The sequence below is a fragment of the Vanacampus margaritifer genome, chromosome 6 (genome assembly GCF_051991255.1).
Source record: "Vanacampus margaritifer isolate UIUO_Vmar chromosome 6, RoL_Vmar_1.0, whole genome shotgun sequence".
In the NCBI taxonomy this organism is placed as follows: domain Eukaryota; kingdom Metazoa; phylum Chordata; class Actinopteri; order Syngnathiformes; family Syngnathidae; genus Vanacampus; species Vanacampus margaritifer.
Window position 1 is genome coordinate 13,803,471 of NC_135437.1, and position 19,171 is coordinate 13,822,641.

At 40.6% G+C, this 19,171-nt stretch overlaps 2 protein-coding genes across 3 annotated transcripts in view; one reads left to right on the plus strand and one right to left on the minus strand.

Moving 5' to 3' along the window:
- Positions 1-1,326, plus strand: part of nell2a (neural EGFL like 2a) — a 106,592-nt gene extending 105,266 nt beyond the window's left edge. The window contains exon 20 of the mRNA XM_077567640.1: positions 692-1,326. Within this exon, the coding sequence (XP_077423766.1) occupies positions 692-733 (42 nt within the window). The 3' untranslated portion in view covers positions 734-1,326. The remainder of the gene's footprint in view (positions 1-691) is intronic.
- tmem117 (transmembrane protein 117) overlaps positions 344-19,171 on the minus strand; it is a 37,490-nt gene continuing 18,662 nt past the window's right edge. For both annotated transcript variants that reach the window (XM_077567641.1, XM_077567642.1), the window contains 5 exons: positions 15,633-15,732; positions 12,681-12,778; positions 10,615-10,774; positions 6,856-6,985; positions 344-4,786 (listed from right to left, as the gene is read on the minus strand). In XM_077567641.1, the coding sequence (XP_077423767.1) occupies positions 4,050-4,786; positions 6,856-6,985; positions 10,615-10,774; positions 12,681-12,778; positions 15,633-15,732 (1,225 nt within the window). In that variant the 3' untranslated portion in view covers positions 344-4,049. The remainder of the gene's footprint in view (positions 4,787-6,855; positions 6,986-10,614; positions 10,775-12,680; positions 12,779-15,632; positions 15,733-19,171) is intronic.

Consider the following 19,171-nt stretch of genomic DNA (forward strand, 5'->3'; position numbering starts at 1 on the left):
ATCCACATTTTTTGCCCACCAAATTTATACAGCACCTTTTGTGTTAATTTTTTTCGACATTTAATGTTATGAGGACATCTTCAACATTTTTTATCTACTGCACACACGATTAATGCGATAATTTGTTCAATTTTGACAGCACTAATATATATATATTTTTTCTTTTCTTTTTTCCAATGAGAATTTTAATCCTAAAAAGTTTTTAAAATTGAAAAAATCAATTTAAACAGATTTTTTTTTTACTTTTTTTTTGCCACAAAACCCCCCAACATATTACCATAAAAAACGTTTTTTAATTAAAAAAAATAGCAATGATAAATGAATAGATAATCAAATATAGTGATAATGAATCAAACCAGAAAAAGGCAATTTATTCAAGACATTGACGTTGAATCACCCAAAGAAAGTTTTCACAATTTTATTAGCAAAAAAATGATAAATTACTACATTTTAACCCCAAAAGCCAAAAACCCAAAACTTGTGTATCCATTTTTTTTTTAGTTCCCCCCACATTACAGACCAAATAAATCGACATTCTAACCCAAATATTCTGCAAATGTAAACAGTTCTTTTTGACTTTTGACAAATCTAAAAAATTAGCTAAAATGTAAAAAAAAAACTGTTTTTTGTGCACTTGTGTTTGTGTGGTACGTGCGGTTAACCCGCACGTTTGTTGTGTTTGCGTCAACAGAACGGACACATCTGTTGCTCAGTGGACCCCATGTGCCTTTAGTGGCTGCGAAGGCACCTGTACAGCATTCTCCATGTAAAATACAACAAAGTCAAAAGGAAAAAAAAGAAAAAAAATATCACCACCACCACTTTAATGTCTCCTCACGGATCTTCTTGTTCTTGTTTCATTGTAAATGCCAGCAGGTTTGGTGCGTTCAGGAAAGAGAAAACTAACAATCATCTTTTGACCAAACGTTTATGATATTGCTAACATGATGATGAAGATGTTGATGATGATGATGGCCTTCACTCTTTGTTTACGGATCCACATCAACCTTGTAAAATATGAATATTAACTGGCATGATTGTGCTTGATGTCCAAACTTTTCTTTATGCAAATTTCTTAATTGACATGATGATGATGATGATGATGATGATGATGATGATGATGATGATGATAGCTCCTTAGAGGCCCGTTAGCTTCTTTTTGCCACTTACCAGTCGTCTGTATTACGTGCTGTTTTGTAGCTTTTTATTGCAATTCTCTTTTGGTCATGTTTGTTATTTTTTATTTTATTTTATATATATATATATTTAAATTATTTATTTCCCTGCTTGTTATTGTGTATTAGTGAAATAAAGTATTTCCATTTACATTGTCTTTTATTTATTTAGCACATTATACTGGTTTATTAGAAATTTATATACATTGGTTATTATATATATATATATATATATATATATTAGAATTAACAAATCATCATAATGATGTGTTTGATTTGATTGAACATTTACATTTATTACAAGTAATACCAAATTACATCATGCCAAAATGTTAACTGTAAAATATTAATGTTAGTATATTCTCATATAATTGTTACTTTGTGGTTAGGGTTTGCAAGTATGCAGTGGTACACGCAAATACATAATTTTGGATTATATTTCTTATTTGAATTGAATGTTATGGGGAAATTAAATAACTTCACTTTCTCAGTGCTTACATTATTTAACTTATTTTAATAATAGCAGCAGCACACAAAAAAACTCTTGTTAATGTTTGTGTCACTCTAGCTTAGCTTAAATACCTTTTCACACTGCACTTAGCGTGCATGCTTTTCTCGCTGTTCTGCTGCTAGCACTCCCCCAGCCCCTCTCTCTCTATTTTTTTTTTACTTTAGCCACGGCGGCTAACTAGCCAACAACACCTTTGTATGGATCCATCAAATATTGCTAATAAATGTTTTATTTGACTACATTTACAGCACAAATTTTCAGTGATAAATATTCAAATGTGGGAATCTTTTAATTTTTTCCCACATTTGAAATATAATATCTTTCATGCAATGATTGCATTTGTTGTTGTTTTTCTCCCTAGCACCACCCTGAGACTGACCAAAGATCACATCATAAAAACGGTAAAAAAATATACAAATGTATTGCTTCAGCAGACATTTGGAATACATCCAGCAAACAATGACAACTTTTCGTCCACTTTGAAAAAAAGTCACACAAACAGGAAGAGATGTTTTTTTTACATTAGCAACACATTAAAGCCGCCTGCACTTGTAGAACACTAATATCTTCTTCATAGGGCTTGTTTCATGTTTAAATTACACAACCGAGCGCTTCCAGAATATTATATGGAAAAAACATCCACGTCTTCACCCCGTGGACGCACAGAATGAAAAATGCAGAGCTGTCTGATGAAACTTTATATATATATACATATATAGGATATATACTTACATAATGTAAGTGCTTATACACCACAAAACTCAATATTTAATCAGTTGTGTTAGTATTCTTGTAACTGCTTCAATGTTTATTGATTTATTCATTTTTTGCCTCCTTTAAAGAGTAAACCACATTCCAGAATATTACAGTGTCGTGCATTAAGTGTATTATAATTTGGATGAATGCAAAGGCAAATCCTATTATTGCACTTATATCGGTGAGTAATGTTTCTTTTATTCAATTAGGCCCTTTTCCGTATGAGCTCGTCACAAATGTATGCAAATTCCTCTCTTACTCGGAAAAGCAGTAGAGTGAATATAAACATTGCAGGGTTTGAAAAACAACATTTAAAAGAAATAAAATGTGCATCCACGACACCAAATGGGAGGCACTTTGGAACAAGGCAACAAAAAGACGTCTCCACTTTGATGGACAAAGTTAGCAAGGAAGACTTGCTTGTTAGCAGAAGTCACAGTCAGTCCTTGGGAAAATGAAGCTTCATGAACCACTTGCAATACTTTTTTACTCCACTAGATGGTGGTCTTGGTTTAAAGACAAAGGCAATGGAAATTGATTCAATTTCCAGTTTCACTGCATCTAAACCAAAAGCGCCATCTAAAGGAATAAAAAAGTATTGCAAGTGGTTCATGAAGCTCCATCTTCCCATCAGGACATCATATGTTTGGACCGTCCGAGACCTGTACTCTGATTACAGCTAACACATAGGTGTCAAACTCCGGTCCTGGAGGGCTGCAGTCCTGCAGGTTTTGGAAGTTTCCGTTCTCCAAAACAGCTGATATGATCAGCTCATCAGCAAGCGCTGCATAAGCCTGATAATGATTCTGCTGATTGGGATCAGCTTGTGTTGGAAGAGGGAAACCTCCAAAACCTGCAGGACTGCGGCCCTCGAGGATCGGAGTTTGACACCTATGAGCTAAGATGACTGCAGCTGATTGTAAATAGGACATCTTCAAGTACGACATACTCACTAAGGGTTTTAAATTTGTGACGTGTATGAAATGTCAAGGCACTACTGTTGCTGTGGTACGATGAATGGGACTTGGGACCAGCAGGGCTCGAGGAATAGGCAGAGGTGGCAAATCCAAGTCCAGAAAGTAAAAACTCTGCCACAGTTTGTCTTCAGCTCCAGGTGCTAGCTAGCTTGCTTCCTAGCTAGCTCCCATGGTGTTCATTTACCTGTTAGAGAGCTAGCTAGCATCAGGGGCTAAAGCCAAACTGTGGCAGGGTTTTTACTTTCAGGTTCTAGCTAGTTATCTCCCTATCTCCCATGGTGCTCGTTTACCTGCTAGCTAGCTAGCATCAGGGGCTAAAGCCAAACCGTGGCAGAGATTTTACTTTCAGGTGCTAGCTAGTTAGCTCCCTAGCTATCTCCCATGGTGCTTGTTTACCTGCTAGGGAGCTAGCTAGCATCGGGGGCTAAAGCTAAACTGTGGCAGGGTTTTTCTGGACCTGGATTTGCCACCTCTGGGAATAGGCCTCCGTTAAAAGGCACTGATATATGAATTTCCAGCAGGCACTGTGCCAATGTTGCATTTGAAAAGATCTGTCAAACAATTTTGGTTTCAAAATATGAGTAGAAATGCTACATGGCTCGCTGCCTGGACCAAAGTGTAGTTCGCCGGTCACGGCGTCTGTTGGGGGACATCTTGAGAGACGTCCGTTTCCTGGCATGGCTCAGGATAAGGATTGATGCCGAGCCACATGAGGAACGAGACGTCGTCGGAGTCGTCCGGTTCCTCGGGTGGCTGGGGGTCAACGGCGACGCGGAAATGTTCCCCTTGAGCTTCCACGGAGGCGGCGACGCTGTCGGAAGACGTCACCGCCGAGTGCGCCCCCTCCACCAATAGCAGCGTGGACGTTCCCGAGCGCTTGAGGCCGTCCGACGTCGCGATGTCCTGCGGTTCCTCGGGGGTGACGCCCATCTCTTTGCTGTACTCGGACGCTGACTTCTTATTCATCCTCTCGTAGCTCTTGTCTTGGTTTTCGCCAAAGGTCTCCGTGTTGGGGAATCGGCCCAGCAGCCAGATGAAGAAGCCGAAGCACGCAAAGGCCATCAGGCTGGGGATGAAGGCCAGGCACTTGACCTGCATGCTGGCCCCGATGTAGCGACTGTGCAGGAGCAAGTCCTGCGCCATGTAGGACAGGTTGGTCTTCGGGTCCACGTTGGTGGCGCGCCACTCGTAAGTCAGCATGCTGCGGTTGAACTTCCTGAGTGCGTCGGCCTTCTCCACGCTAAAGATCTTCTCGCCAGGACCCACGTACTGACCGTACTCGTACGGCTTGTAGAAGATCTGGTTCTTCCACATGTTCAGGTCCAAAATCATCACCAGGAAGATGATGCCGTAATTGAACCACTTACCTGCGAGGAGATATAAGATATGAATGCAGGTCCAGAAAGCAAAACCAGAGCCCAATGGTTGTGAATCACTGGTGTGCAGCATTGATACTGGATAGAAGGTTGCAGTCGACATACACATTTGTTGGCTTTCGACGTAGTATCAGAGGTGGAACACCACAAGTCATGACCAGAATGTTAAGTTTAACAACTGAGACTCACTAGCCTTTTGTTTTGAGAGCAATTGCCCTATTGACATGGCAATAATGAGTAGGCTAAATGTGTATTTACGACCGATACATTACTAACTCTTACAATGCGTCAATTGCAAAGCCAACTAATTATTTTGACAAAAACCTTCAAATATGCCTTTATAGCTACTCAGTGCCAATGCAGGAATCTACTAGGGCTGTCACTATTGAAACTTTTTTTAAATTGATGATCCTATCGAAGAGTCCATCAAATAATCAACCTTTTTTTCATAAATTAATCACTTTATTTATTTTTTTATTATTATTAATTGTTGTAGTTGTTTTTGTTTATACGCTAAGGTTGAACTTGAGTTGAATTGAGTGGAGAAAAATACTAATTAATTATTATCTTATTTACATATGCATTATTAAACACCAACAAAATTAGTCTATGCTAAACAGTTAACAATCGCGATTAGCATTAGCACGCTAGCGATGACCATTTCAGGTACAAAACAGTAACCACCATTTATTTCGTACATGCATCATATCTACATGAGCTGAAATGAGTGGATATAACTATGAAATTATTTATTATCTTCTGTGCATGAGCATTATTAACCAATGCTACACTGTCAGCAATTGCGTAGCATTAGCGTGCTAGCGATTACATGTGAAAAAACAGTAACCACCATTTAGTTCATACATACATCATATCTACAAGAGTTGAATTAAGTGGATATAACTACTAATTATTTATTATCTTCTGTGCACAAGCATTATTAGCAAATGCTAAACGGTTAGCAATCGCGATTACCATTTAAGGTTAACAACTCTAACCACAGTTTAGTTCACACATACATCATTAATATATCTAAAGGAATTTAATTGAGTGGATTGTGGATATAACTACTACTAAGTATTATCTTCTGTGCATTTCTGTGCATTATCAAACAACAACAACAAAATTAGCCTATGCTAAACGGTTAGCAATCAGGATTAGCATTAGCACGCTAGCGATGACCTTTATGCTATGAGGTAAACATTTTCGGTCGACCTATTTTTAAAATCGAGTTATTCGACTTGATGGGAACCCCCCCCCCCACCACTACAATCTACCATTTTTCAATAATACGCTGAGACAAGATGGATAAACTCCTTTACTAAGGCAGTAAATTGGCTGCTACCAATTTGTTGGATCTCTGTAACGTCTCCAAACGAGATCATCAGATTAGCCACGCCGACTGATAGCGGGCAGACGTCTCCCAGAGGTAGACGGGGGCTCTCGTTACCTCGCCGAGGTTTGTTCCTAATGAGGAAAACCGATCACGTCTCCGCCAGGTTTAATAGATACGCATTTCGTCAGGGGCGGACAGGTGAATCCTGAGTGTTTGAACGGTTTATTTAGTGGAAGTGGTGACGGTTTTAGCGTCTCGAGGTCATGAATGGAGAGACCGATGAGATGATTGAAAATAAGAACGAGTTCTCAAGAAATGGGAGCGATGGAGAGATGCAGCTTGCAGGAAGTGTTGAATAATTTTCTTTTCTTGGATCTAAAACAAATAATAGAATTGAGATGATGTGCTGCATAACCACAACAAATTACACCAAATTTTTGATGATATTTTAACAGTTTATTACTCAGTAAAAGTTAAGGATAATCGGCTTTTGGGTGAAATTTCAGGATGAACCGAAAATATAGTTGTAGTTATAAGTTACCTCTAAAGGTGAAATTGGTTTGACCTCTAAACTTTTGAATGACCAGCTATTCAATTTTTCAGTATTTTCTCGCACAATTTGCTAATCTCTTTCCAGGAGCCTGACGGCAAAATTCACAACAGGTGTTTGATCCATCAATTGACCAAAACATTTCCGCTTCAGCAACAGTGTCATTCGACGTACCTGTGATATGAACACGGTATTCCTCTTTCACGACATTTCTGCAGACAGGAAGCTTGAAATTCACCTGTGAGGTTGGCAGACCTGGCAAATTTATATCCAGGTTACCCATGAAGTGTGGGAACTCCCAGTCCTGTAAACACGCACGCACACAGCACAGATAAAGTCAAAGGGAATCCGTTTTCATGACCATCACAAGTCTGGCACCAAGCACAGTATAACCGTAAGCATGGGTGGCGTTTTCTTTCTTTTGGCATTTTACTAGACTTTGCACAGGTAGAATTCGGTATAAGGGGGGGGGGGGGGGGCGTTTGCAACATTGTGGGATAGAACGCAGCAGACTCCCGGCCAATCGAAGCGGCTCCCCTTGATTCCAGTTAAAATCTGCTGGGTTACCAGAGATAAGATTGGTGTGTGCAAAAATCATTCATAGAGGGAAATTAACTTATTACTGCTGAAAATGGCTCGATGAGTCGAGTATCCATTAAAAAAATTATTTAAAAAAAGTTTGGAGATAGTAAGAAGAGAGGGTGTTGAAAAAAACAACAACAATAAATTGGTTTACTGTATATACTGCAGCATTTTTCTAGATATGCAAAAGCACAAATAAATTATTCATACATTTCTTAGGACTAAACGCAATTTCTCTTCATAACATTATGTGCCCCTTGCGTCCTTCTGATTTTCTGTACGTGGCCCTCAAATGCAAAAGTTTGGACACCCCTGATTTAGAGGCATTGTCCCATATTGTCGTATTTCATTTCTAAACAGTGCCAACTGCCTGCCTGCGCCGTGTATCTCAATTCACAAAATTCTTGTTTTGCCACCCACACCACAAGTTAGACCTGCTTTTTGCGAGTCTAAAATTTTGTCAACAAATTTCCAGATACAGCCAGTGAGGTGCGACACGGTCCCAAGCACGGTAGACTTGACTTGCCCCTGTTGTTTTTTTACGCCAAGCACATGGGCGCCTATCTACGAAAATAGAGCTTGTGTGTTTAGAAATTGGAAAGTTGATTTTCTTTTGCAGGTCGAAGGCGAGGAATGAAAAATTGATGGCGGTTGTCATAACGCATGCACGAGAGGGTTAAATGAATCAAAACGTGCTTTAGCTGGACTTTGAATTTTATAGACCAGGAATCACTTGATTTATCAGAATACCTAGATGAAATTACCACCGCATGGTAAAATTCACAATGTGCTAATATCAACTGGCAAGCCACTAATGAAGTCCACTCCGCGGTCAGTACTGCAGAGGTTTCTGACGCTTTTCCACACTAACAGGCGTGAGGATTAGCCAATATAAAGATGTGCAGAACAAACGGAAATCTGTGCAAATCAGGCCAAACTCAGGAGACCCTCGCCAACCAGTCGAACCCACAGCGAGCCCGTGCAGCAGCCCGCCGATGCCCCCCGAAGAAAGTAATTAAGCCCAGCAGTTGTCTTGCGTGCGCGGCGGTGGCTGCAGCCATGAGCAGCGCTAACGAGCGTGGCATTTAAATGCTCTTCCCACAAAAAAATAACGAGTCACAATGACAAAAGATGAGGAAAGTAAACTCGCTGGGTTTATATTGCTACACAGACACACACACACACAATGAACTTTTTACATTTTGCAGCGTAATTACACACACACACACACAAGTAGAAACGTAAACCATGTCTTGGAGGCATGAATCTCAAACAGATCATTAATTAGCTTGAGAACAACAGCGCACATGTTTTCTCATGGAGGATTAACTGTGTATGAACCGCAGCATCCTCGGCGGCAACGTGGGGTTGTCCTATTGGTGAACACTAGGAGGCGTTAGTGGCAGACCAAAATAATCAATCACTCCAGGGGAAGACGAGTGAGCGGTTAGGAAATGTTGCCATTCACTCAAGTGGAATGAGCAATTAATGATATTAAAATGTGAATAATTGCGTGAAATCTGTCATGCTAGCGGCTATGAAAATTAGCAGGGAGTTTAATAAGAAATTTGTTTTGGTCCTCCTGGTGTGCGCAGACAGTTATTAATCCAGAGCGTGTCTCATTTGACCTAAGCTTGCCAGCTCAAGTTAGCCAAACAGGAAGTTACCAACAGCACTACCCTGAAAGCTATGTCATGTTGTACACACGTTGTCATTAGCACAAGGTAACATTGTATTTTATCTTTATGGCCTACAAATACTTTATTTTCTTAGAGACACATTCTCTAATACTATGGCACCAAAACATAAAGACCCCATTTCGAAAGAATACTTTTTCCAAGATCTTATGAACCTCCCCCCAAAAAGGCCTCAACGTTCCGCATGACCAAATGAAAACGAAATGGTTCGCTTCCTGATTGCCACATTGTCTCCAACACGTCGCAGTTAGTCCAGTGTCTTTTCCGTGAAGGCTCTCTCCACATGTTTGAGCTTGATGTTTTCCATTGTATCTGACAACAAATCTCCCATTCTTCTCTTGTCAAAGCAAAGATATGCCAATCGCTAAGCGCGCTTAACTCAAATACATTCTGACTTCTCCAGGTCGTTTTCAGGTTATTTTCTCTTCCCACGGAGCATATGCCATATTGGTTGCTGTGCGGATGTACCAATAAGTCTGGGAGAAGCGCTACAAGCACAATAAGAATCTGCTCTACTTATTATTTGGGCAATTGCTTTTTTTCCTCTCTTCAAAATAGTGCCGCGGGAAGCTGTGAAAACCATGTAGACTTGAACGCATCAGTTTGAACAGACTCAAGTGGGTATAATACGGTAGCGTCTGGAGCTAATGCTACAATTACGCTATACGGTATTATGCTTTTGTTCTTAGTCCAAAACGTTTTCTGTGTGTCACACTATCTGTGATGTGACATGGAGAGAAGCACGTGACGTTTTGGTCAGTGGTCGACCATGGATGCTTGTTTGTTCCCATGTCACGTCCTGAGGGTAGTCCCTCCCTTACATTGCTCATGTTCTGATCAAATTCAGTCAAGGCTTACAACAGATGAAACGTGGACATCGGGCAGCTTTGTAACCACAACTTTCTCAAAACTCATCTGGCCAGGCATCCAAGGAAATTTCCCTCTCATCCTGTTTTACTAACAACGTACTGATAAGTAATGCTAGCATTAAGTACTGCAACAGAGTAAGCTAACGTTAGCATGTGTCTGTCATTTCTAGTGACCTATGAGGGCTTGGTTTGACCTTTTTGAAGTACAGTGCAGTGGTAAAGGAGCATAATTAGCACATAACCACAAAATCAACCAAATCATACTTTTTATTCACGCTTAGTAGCCACTCCTCATAGTTGTTGTTTTTGCCTGGACAAACACATCTGCATATTCATGAGCCACAATGAGACAAGCCCTGTTGATGTTCCTATGGGAGACAACAGTTTGTGTGTCCAATCTAGTGAGTCATCATAAAAGGAAATGAAGGCGGCTTACATTGTAGAGCTTAGCTAGCTGAGGTTTCACATTGGGTGAGAAGTGAGGCATAGGAGACGCACGGGTGCAAAGAAGGCTCGTGCGCACATATAGGGAGAATATATCAAAATATACTCTCGCGTCCTGCATGTATTTGCGTCCACGCCAGCTGAGAATGATCAAACGCTCCACTTGCTGCTGCTGCTATGTGCCGCATCCCGTCATTGATAAATTGGGAGAGGGGGATGGGAGGACGGCAAATAGCAACAAGACGGGTAGCGTAAGGGGAAAAAAGCCACGAGACGTCCCAGCGACTCATTTTTGTGTGTGTGTGTGTTGTTTTTAATTGGCCACCGGGGAGCACTCCTACCTGCATGACAATGAGGAGGTCGAAGACCAAGATGAAGGAGGCCAGGAAGGCTCTGGAGACCTCATCGCTGGGCAGGAAGCCCCGATTCAGGCAGTCCCAGCAGATCCAGTCAGTACTGATGGCGAGAATCACCACTGACGTCAGCAAGACCAGCACGGTCCTGGGAAAGCAAAAAAAAAAATGACAAGAGAGCGAGAGGGGAGATTTATGAATGAATTAGAGAGGAAGCCAACCTTGAAACAAACATTTATTTCCCCCCCCCCCCCCAAATCCAAACTAGATGAGGCGCATATTTATTACATCTGGAAAGAGGAGAAGAATGAGGCGCTCAATGTAGTGAAAAGCAACATACACTAGATAGTGTTCCTGACAAGACAAATGAAGTGTAATTGCGCATGCATTTCTAAGCACCGCGCTGACTATAAATGTCACATTAACAGGCAAGCAAATGTTGTGATAATGTGCAGCCATGAGACGGGATGCTCGTCGTCCCCTTTGTGTAGACTGCCCAACAATAATGTTATTGGCAGTATTTAAACTGCTGCATTTTAAACTACAAAGACGCTTCATAGAGTGCGGACCTCCTCCAAGGCACAAACCTAAACTGTACCAACATAAGTCATATTCATTTGTAGGTATGGATTCTCACGCATATGCCTGATTCAAAACTACTAAATTAGAAAATAATAAACTTGGCTGTAGCACAACAAAATGGAAGTGAGCAGCCATCTTAAGGATGCACTGTACAAAAATAGCATAAATAGTAAAAAAATAAAAATTTAAATTAAAAATAAAAGTTTTTTTTTTATATGTATTTATAAGTTGTTGGAACATGTCTATCAAACTACTCCAACTGTATTTTGTGTACGTGCACATTCTGTAAAACTGTATTTACATGTCCGGAAGTACACTACAGTAGCACTGAATGGGGAAAACCTCCCTGGTTTTATTTAATTTAAATTACATTTATCATGCTGATTATAATTCCTCAATTTATTCAGTGGTCAAAGCCCCTAACCACTGCAAAGTTCTTTTTTTTTCACATAAAAAAAAGGCTGAAAAAAATTAGCTAGGCAAGCCACACCCACTTTAGTCCATAGACAACGATTCGGTTCCGGTCGAAAACAGGCCGGCCAATCAAATTAGTCGATTTGCGTGACGTCGTCTTCGTGAGCAACGTCACTCTTCACTTTTCAAGTTTTTCCCGCAACAACGACATAAGTCATTCAGTACTGTCTCTTCGGCTGGATGTAGGATTTGATCTCCGCCCCCCCAAAAAAAACTTCAACGAGTTGCTTTTCTGATGTCACTCTCCGCTCATTGATTCATTCCACTGTCTGTTAGAAATGCCTCAGAAATGCAACAGCCGCGAGTGAGTCTGGATTTCCAGGCTAGATAAAAACATGACTTTCATTGCCATTTAAACACAAACTAAAAGAAATACAGATGCTCTCACACAAAATCTTACGATGGAGACACACTGTGACCTCAAAAAGGTCAAACTCACAAGCGTGACAAAAACAGCAACCCTCTAATCTATTTGTCCTGCACTTCTCCCTTGGATGAAAACAAGCACCAACTGGGAATCATTTACTTGTAATGAACATTAAGGCCATAAAAGACTTTGGGGGGTTTGCAGCGTTTTGTTTAGCAGTTACTGAAAGGTCATGATGAAGAAAAAAAAAGAAACAAAGACGGGGTGAGGATTTGCCACGTGACCTTGTCATGTTCATCGATTTCCACCGTTCTTCTAATTGAAAGGTGCTGACACGAATGATGGATGATTAACACATCTATTGGCTGCTTGTAACCCTTTGATAGGCCACAGCTGTAGACACATGAACCAACATTCGGCACTACATACTCCAGATTGGGGGTCATCAACCTTTTTGAAACACAGCTACTTCTTGGGTACTAATTAATGTGAAAGGCTACCAGTCTGATCCATACTTTTGACATAAAAATAACACGAAATTTGCTCAAACTACCTTTATGTAAAACCTCTGATCTCGATCAATTTTTAGGAGATGCTGTATATCGTAAATGCGTGCATCAAGACATCTTACCAGAAGAGGACAATCCTATTGTTGCCTTGTTTCCAGAACCTTCTTGCACTTTTCCCCCAGTGAGGATAGTTATCATCCTGAAGCATCATATCCGTCACCTGAAGAAATAATTACAAGACTTAAGTTGGTGACTAGTGTGGGCGGAATTGGAGAAACAAATTCGCTTTTTGGAAAATTCGGGGTAGGCGTCTTTTTGCTATGCTAAGTGATTACAACAGATTTGAAACATTAAAACAAAAATTGTTAAAGGCAAAGTAAGGCATCCCACTTCTGTTTCATGTCCAATTAAATTATGAGTAATTGACAGAGTAGAAATCACTGGAGTGAAGACACTTTGCCAAGGTCCAACAAACCTAAACGCTGATACAGTTCCACTCCTGTCCAGTAGATGGCGATAATGCAACTAGATACACCTTAATCTGGATGTGTTGCAGAATTGTATAGCTTCTTTTTTGGCTCCGGTCAAACTCCACTAACCATCAAACTAACTATCCATCCATTTTCTTAACCGCTTTTCCTCACAAGGGTCGTCGGGGGGCGCTGGAGCCAATCCCAGTTGGCTTCGGGCAGTAGGCGGGGTACAGTAGATTATATAATATTATATTATATTATATATTTGTTTCTCATTTTTGTTGTTGATGAAAATCATGGTTTTCCAACATTTTTGTCAGATGTCTGTATTGTATAAGGCATTAGATGCTTCCTGTCCGCTCATGTCGATGAGGTCATCTTTAATGTGCCTTGTTGAATTAATGGAATGCGCAAAAAAAAAAGAGAAGAATTTCAAGAATGAGCCTGACATGCTCCTTCCTCTCTGTCCAGACGTCTGCTTCTCACCCTCCTCGTCCTCCAATCTAGTCTCTCTTCCCATGGCCGGTCTTCCTCTGCAGTATGCACAGAATACTAATGTGACCAGGCGGAGAGCTTGTCAACTTGTCTCAGCTGTGTGCATGAAAATGTGGGTGCTCTTCGCTTTTTTAAAGTTGACAAATGAACAGAGCGGTGTTCCCGCGTTTCCTCTGGATGAAACGTCTCCTTGGCCTGAGGCTTTGCTAAGCACAGTAAAGTGGGCTGTAAAAGATACACCTGACCTATGAATGAGGTGCGTGCTAAAACATGCAATCAAAATTTTATACGCTTATGTGATTTTTTTTTTCTGCTACAAATAATTTACTTCCCTTTCAAAGACTTGATGAAGGACAATTGTTTTAAATCGTCAGAACCCAGCGAGGCAAAAAATGTGAGGTCATTCAAAAATGGATTCAATGAGCCTCACATAACACATCCAATTCATCTTCCCAATTAGACCTGCGCGGTCAGACTCGGCTTAACTTTAATCAAGTTAATGTTGCGTTCGCGGCCTCTCGAGAGACAATATGATTACAGTATGTGGCAGCAGATTTGGTGAATTTGAGGGTTGAAATTCACCAGTAATTGACAACTACAAATAGAAACAAATACATATTATTCATACCTAATACTTGTGGCCATGCTTTATTTGCTGTGTGAACAGAAAAATACTTTTTTCCCCTTTATCATTACAGTCCACTTGCAACGGGGACAAGTATGGGCATTGACCATAATAAACAGCTTGTAGCTGATGCAAAAAAAAAAAACATAAACATGCATATTAAGGTAAATGGACACTCTAAATGCTAACCCCTTTTCACACTGCACTCGCTCAATGTGAAAGAGTTCTTTGGAATGACTAGCCAACGTGTCCATATTTGGAAGCGCTGATTTAGCAGCATACAAGGAATAATTTGTTATTTTATTTCTTTTTTTGTTAGAAGAATAAGGTTTGTATTTACCTTTTACAAGTTTTGGCGTTCACTGCCGCCTTCCACAGAAGCTGTCTGAGGAAAGCAACAGTAACACTATACTATATAAATATATGTACAGTATATACTATATGACAATAACATGTTCTATGCAGCCCCACTAGTCTAAATATGGCATTTTGGTTAATATTGCATTAGTGGGATATGAGTTAAGCAGCAAAATCTAGCCATTTTTATCCATCTCAGGGGGCGGCCATTTTGCAACTTGCTGTCAACTGAAGATGATGTCCATGTTGCTCAGGTCTCAGGTAACAACCAATAACAGCTCAGCTTCAGGAAACAGGTGAGCTGTTATTGATCATTGCCTGAGGCCTGAGCAACTGTGATGCCATCTTCAGTCGACAGCAAGCGGCAAAATGGCCACCCCCTGAGATGGATAAAAAAAAAGGCTGGCTTTTGCTTCCAAACTGTATGTAATATTCATCAGAATATCATGTTTAGACTAGTGAGGTCACGCATAACATATTGTCAAAAAATATTTAAGGTTGACTTCCATTTTAACTCATTTGCTCCCAAAAGCGTATAAATATGTTTTATAAGTGTCCCAAAGACGTATTTATACGTTTTTGGTGTTTTTATGCAGAGCATACAGAAGGCTTTGATGCAGCCTCTAAATTGCAAAGAAACAGTTGAAGAAATGGTAGTTATTACACAAACGGCCAGCAGGTGACAGCAGAGCAAAATAGATGAACAATAGGCCATGTTGCTCACATTTCTAAACAGATTTCTGAATAATGATGAAACTTAGCTATATTCGAAATGTTAATTGCTGCTAAGCGGAAACAGATAGAAATACTGTACACTTTTTTCCTGATGAAAGAAGAGACTCTAATCTTTCTTTTGGTAGATTCCATGTTTTTTAAAGCAATATAATACTGTGGTCAAAATCTAGTAAAACAGCCGGGAGCGAGAAGGGGGTTGCTTCAGTGAAAATGGCTGTGAGTGAAATGAGTTCACAGAAACTGAAAATAAATAAATAAATAAGAAGACAAGATGAATGTCATGATGTCAGTATGGCTCAGGTCACATATCATGAAATGTAAGCATTTAACAATTTGTGGCCAAAGAGTCAAACGCAAATCTAATAATAAAATGAAAAATGGAATCTCACCATCCAGGCAGTCACAAAGTCCCCCATCCAGGTACCCACTGCAGCAATCTTCATAAAGCTCTCATTCTTGATGCCCATGTGATCCGTCACCATGTGAGACCTGCAACACATGACAGAAGAGCAAATATGACAATATGCGTAAGTAGGCATTTAAAGAGAGCAGAGAAAACAGTCGTTGGTGCCAAGTTACGGTCATGCTAGCTGTCTGAGCCAATCACAATCAATGTCAACCAGTGATAACAACGAGCTGCGTCTCGACCTTCCGCGAGGCTTCGAGGATTGTAAACAATCAGTGCCAGCGCCAACACAATTTATCCTGTAGCGCCGCTTTCCATTTTGGCTATGCAGAGTTTGGCAAATGATCCATTTGCTGGGCCAATTTGCTTCATGTCTAAATGATTTCAAATCAACACGGCCAACCAACCTCATTGCTTGCGCGCATTCAAGGACGCGGCGGCCCATTACAAGCACAATGTGATGTGGCGACGATATGAAATGAGACGCTTTCTTGGAAAAAGCTTTTACTCTCCAGCTTGGCAAATTCAAGCACACGACTGGTTCCATTTTCTGCAGGTAATAGCACAGCAAGGGGCCGGGGGGAGGTGAAGTGGGTCAGTGTGATGCCAGCGAAGAGGAGGAGGTGGGCTCCTTGATCCCCCTCGACCCGCTTCGGACAGGAGTAGAGCAGGTGGGCGCGTCCCCTCCCCTCAAACCCTACAGGTCATGAATATAATGGATGCGGCGCTGGCAAAGCTTTCAAGGGGCTGTATTTGAATTCAATAGCTTCATTCATCTTGGTTTGCCCCCAACCAATGCCAATAACAATGGTTTCTTCTGCACACGTGACTTGCCTGTGGTGCATAACATCATTCGGACTCACATCAAGTTCACCAGCACAAGCTGATGAGGCATGGAAATTGTCAGCAAGCCTGATTAAGACTGAAATGATCGTGAAATGAATCGATTTCCCTGCCACCATGTATCTCAAAGCAAAAACAAAAAAAAGCCAGACAATAGGATTGTATCTCCGTGTATTTTGGTAAAGTGTATAATTGTCTGTAATATTTGCATGGTGTGTAAAATTGTGATCATGCAATGTTCTTCATCGCTATTATTTTGTACTGTGTATACAGTTGTGCTTGAAAGTAAGCTAATGTTTAATCCAAAATACTTCTGCAATTGTTTTGATATTTTCAGTGGTTGAAGAAGAAGAGATCGTTTTTTTTTCTGGGCCGATACCAATAACCGGTTATTATTATGGAGGCAAATAACCGATATTTGGAGCCAATATTTATTTTCACTAAATGGGAAAATATTAATATCAAATTTTTTTCTTTAAAAAAATATGTTTATTGAACGTTTCGGGTTTGTAAAATATTGGAGTTTAAAAAAACAATCTTAGTCAATAGACAACGTCAAACAAAAAGTTCAGGGATCTTCCAGGGACATGTCTTCAAAAGTTAAATAAAAACTTAAATAAATAGCTCCCTATTGTTTGCTAATTGCTACAATAAACAATGTTTTTTAAATTTCAAAATATCTGAAGTATTAAAATTTTACTTATCTTGATTTTATTTTTATTTTTATTTTTAAAACAGAAGGTGCAGCAAGTTCACAGGGTCAGAAGCATCTATGAAAATTTTAAGTAACACAAAGGGAACTTTTCAACCTTAATAAAATATTTTCATAACTGTTCTGATGAAACATCGACTTAAAACTAGTTGAATGGTACCTTTGCCATGGCCTGAGAGGCTCTGTATTATTCCCTCCCCCTCCCCTCGTCTGGCGTCCGGGACGCCCCCCGGACTGGCCTTGATGGGTGTGCCAGGTTCCCGCCTCCGTGCCCCCCTCCGCCCGCCCTGTTTTTGGACTTTTTTGTTTTTGGACTTTTTTGTTTTAGGGTCGTCTGGGAGCCGTCCCTCGAGGGAGGGCTACTGTCATGTTTGGGTTCTGTCTTTTCCTCATGTCATGCTGCCCGTTTTTGCCTTGTTGTTCCCCCCATGTTTTGTTTTTCCTTGCAATTTGGAGCTCGCTTTTTAATTTCTACAAAACAAAAAGCGAGCTCCAAATTGCAAGGAAAAACAAAACAGACAGAACCCAAACATGACACATGACGTCTCAACGAAATTCGAATCTGAATCCAGTCTGGAAACTATTGGCCAGAGGCTTGCAGGTGTACCCATTGTGAACAGCTAAGGTCTTAATCTACGAATTAGAAGATGTTTCAGTCATAAATGGTCAAATAAAATACCCCAAGGTAGGGCTGGGCGATATGCCCCCCCACCCCCAAAAGTTTTTTTTTTCTTCCTTTCTTCCAATCATTTAGGACGATTATGATTGTAATCGATTTGAATCTAATAAACCCAACAAACATTTATTTAAAGGGTTCATTTATTCCAAAATAATTAAACGTCACGTCTCGCCTCTGTCGGCCTGGCCAATAAACCAGCCTTGATTGGGGCGCACATTAAGCCTGTAAGACATTCCGCAGCTCGGCAGTGATCCCATAACTGCCGAGATCCCACTGGGAGTCATTTACCCGCAGCAAAATTCTAATCGATACTCCTGGAAATGCTGCCTCGAACTGCATGCTGGGGCTTTAAATCTAAAGAAGGCTACCCCGACGCCAACCTCCTGCCCTTCACACATATTTAATTGAGCAACCCCAGTGCTCAAAGAGGCTCTATTTGATGATTTTTTATTTTTTGGGCCAGGCTCCCAAGATGAGTTTGGGGACTCTTAGCGCTGCATGATCAGAGGCAGAACTCTGACTTATTCATGCTGACTGAAACTTTAATGGCCTTTAGAGTCAGTTTTGGCCTAATGAGAGAATTCAGTGTAGTGGAACATTACAATACAGTAGCGTCATGAATAATCAGCCGCAAAATGGCTCCCGCGGCTTAATCGCAGCGCCACTGTTCGCGCCGGTGCCAACGCTGTCGGCCCTGCCAGCTCAGATCCTCGGTGGGATGTTATCGGGTTTACCACGCTTGTTCCGTTATTATATTCAAGGACGTTTCAGCGGCTTTTAAAGGCTTGCATTGAAGCAATTAGCATGCTCTATGGAGGCTACTGACATCTGCAGTTATAAGCTCGGATGGAAGGAACCACTATTTGATAACCAAATTTATATGTAACATCAAAAGTGTTCATCTTTTCCTTTCTGTTCCGTCACTGTCAATCACTTCTGTTCCCGTGTGGGAAATGGACGGGGAGTGGTTCAGAAGCAAGCCTTGAATGGTGCAAGCGTCAGAATAAAGTTGAGGTATGAACAGCTTTATTGTCATGAGCAAAGTTTTCCTGTGTCATTCAGTGACCAAACACACTGCAAAATTGGCAGGGTTAATTCAACACCTACAGAGTTAAATTTGACACCTCGTAAGTCTTTATATTGGGCCACACTAAATAGAGTTAAAACAACCCCTTTCAAAGTGTTTTTTTTTTACACTGAGATGGGGTTAAAACAACGCTGATAGTAGTTAACATTTAATACTAGTCAACACTGGTCAGTGTTGATTTTACATTAGTGTGTGGCAATT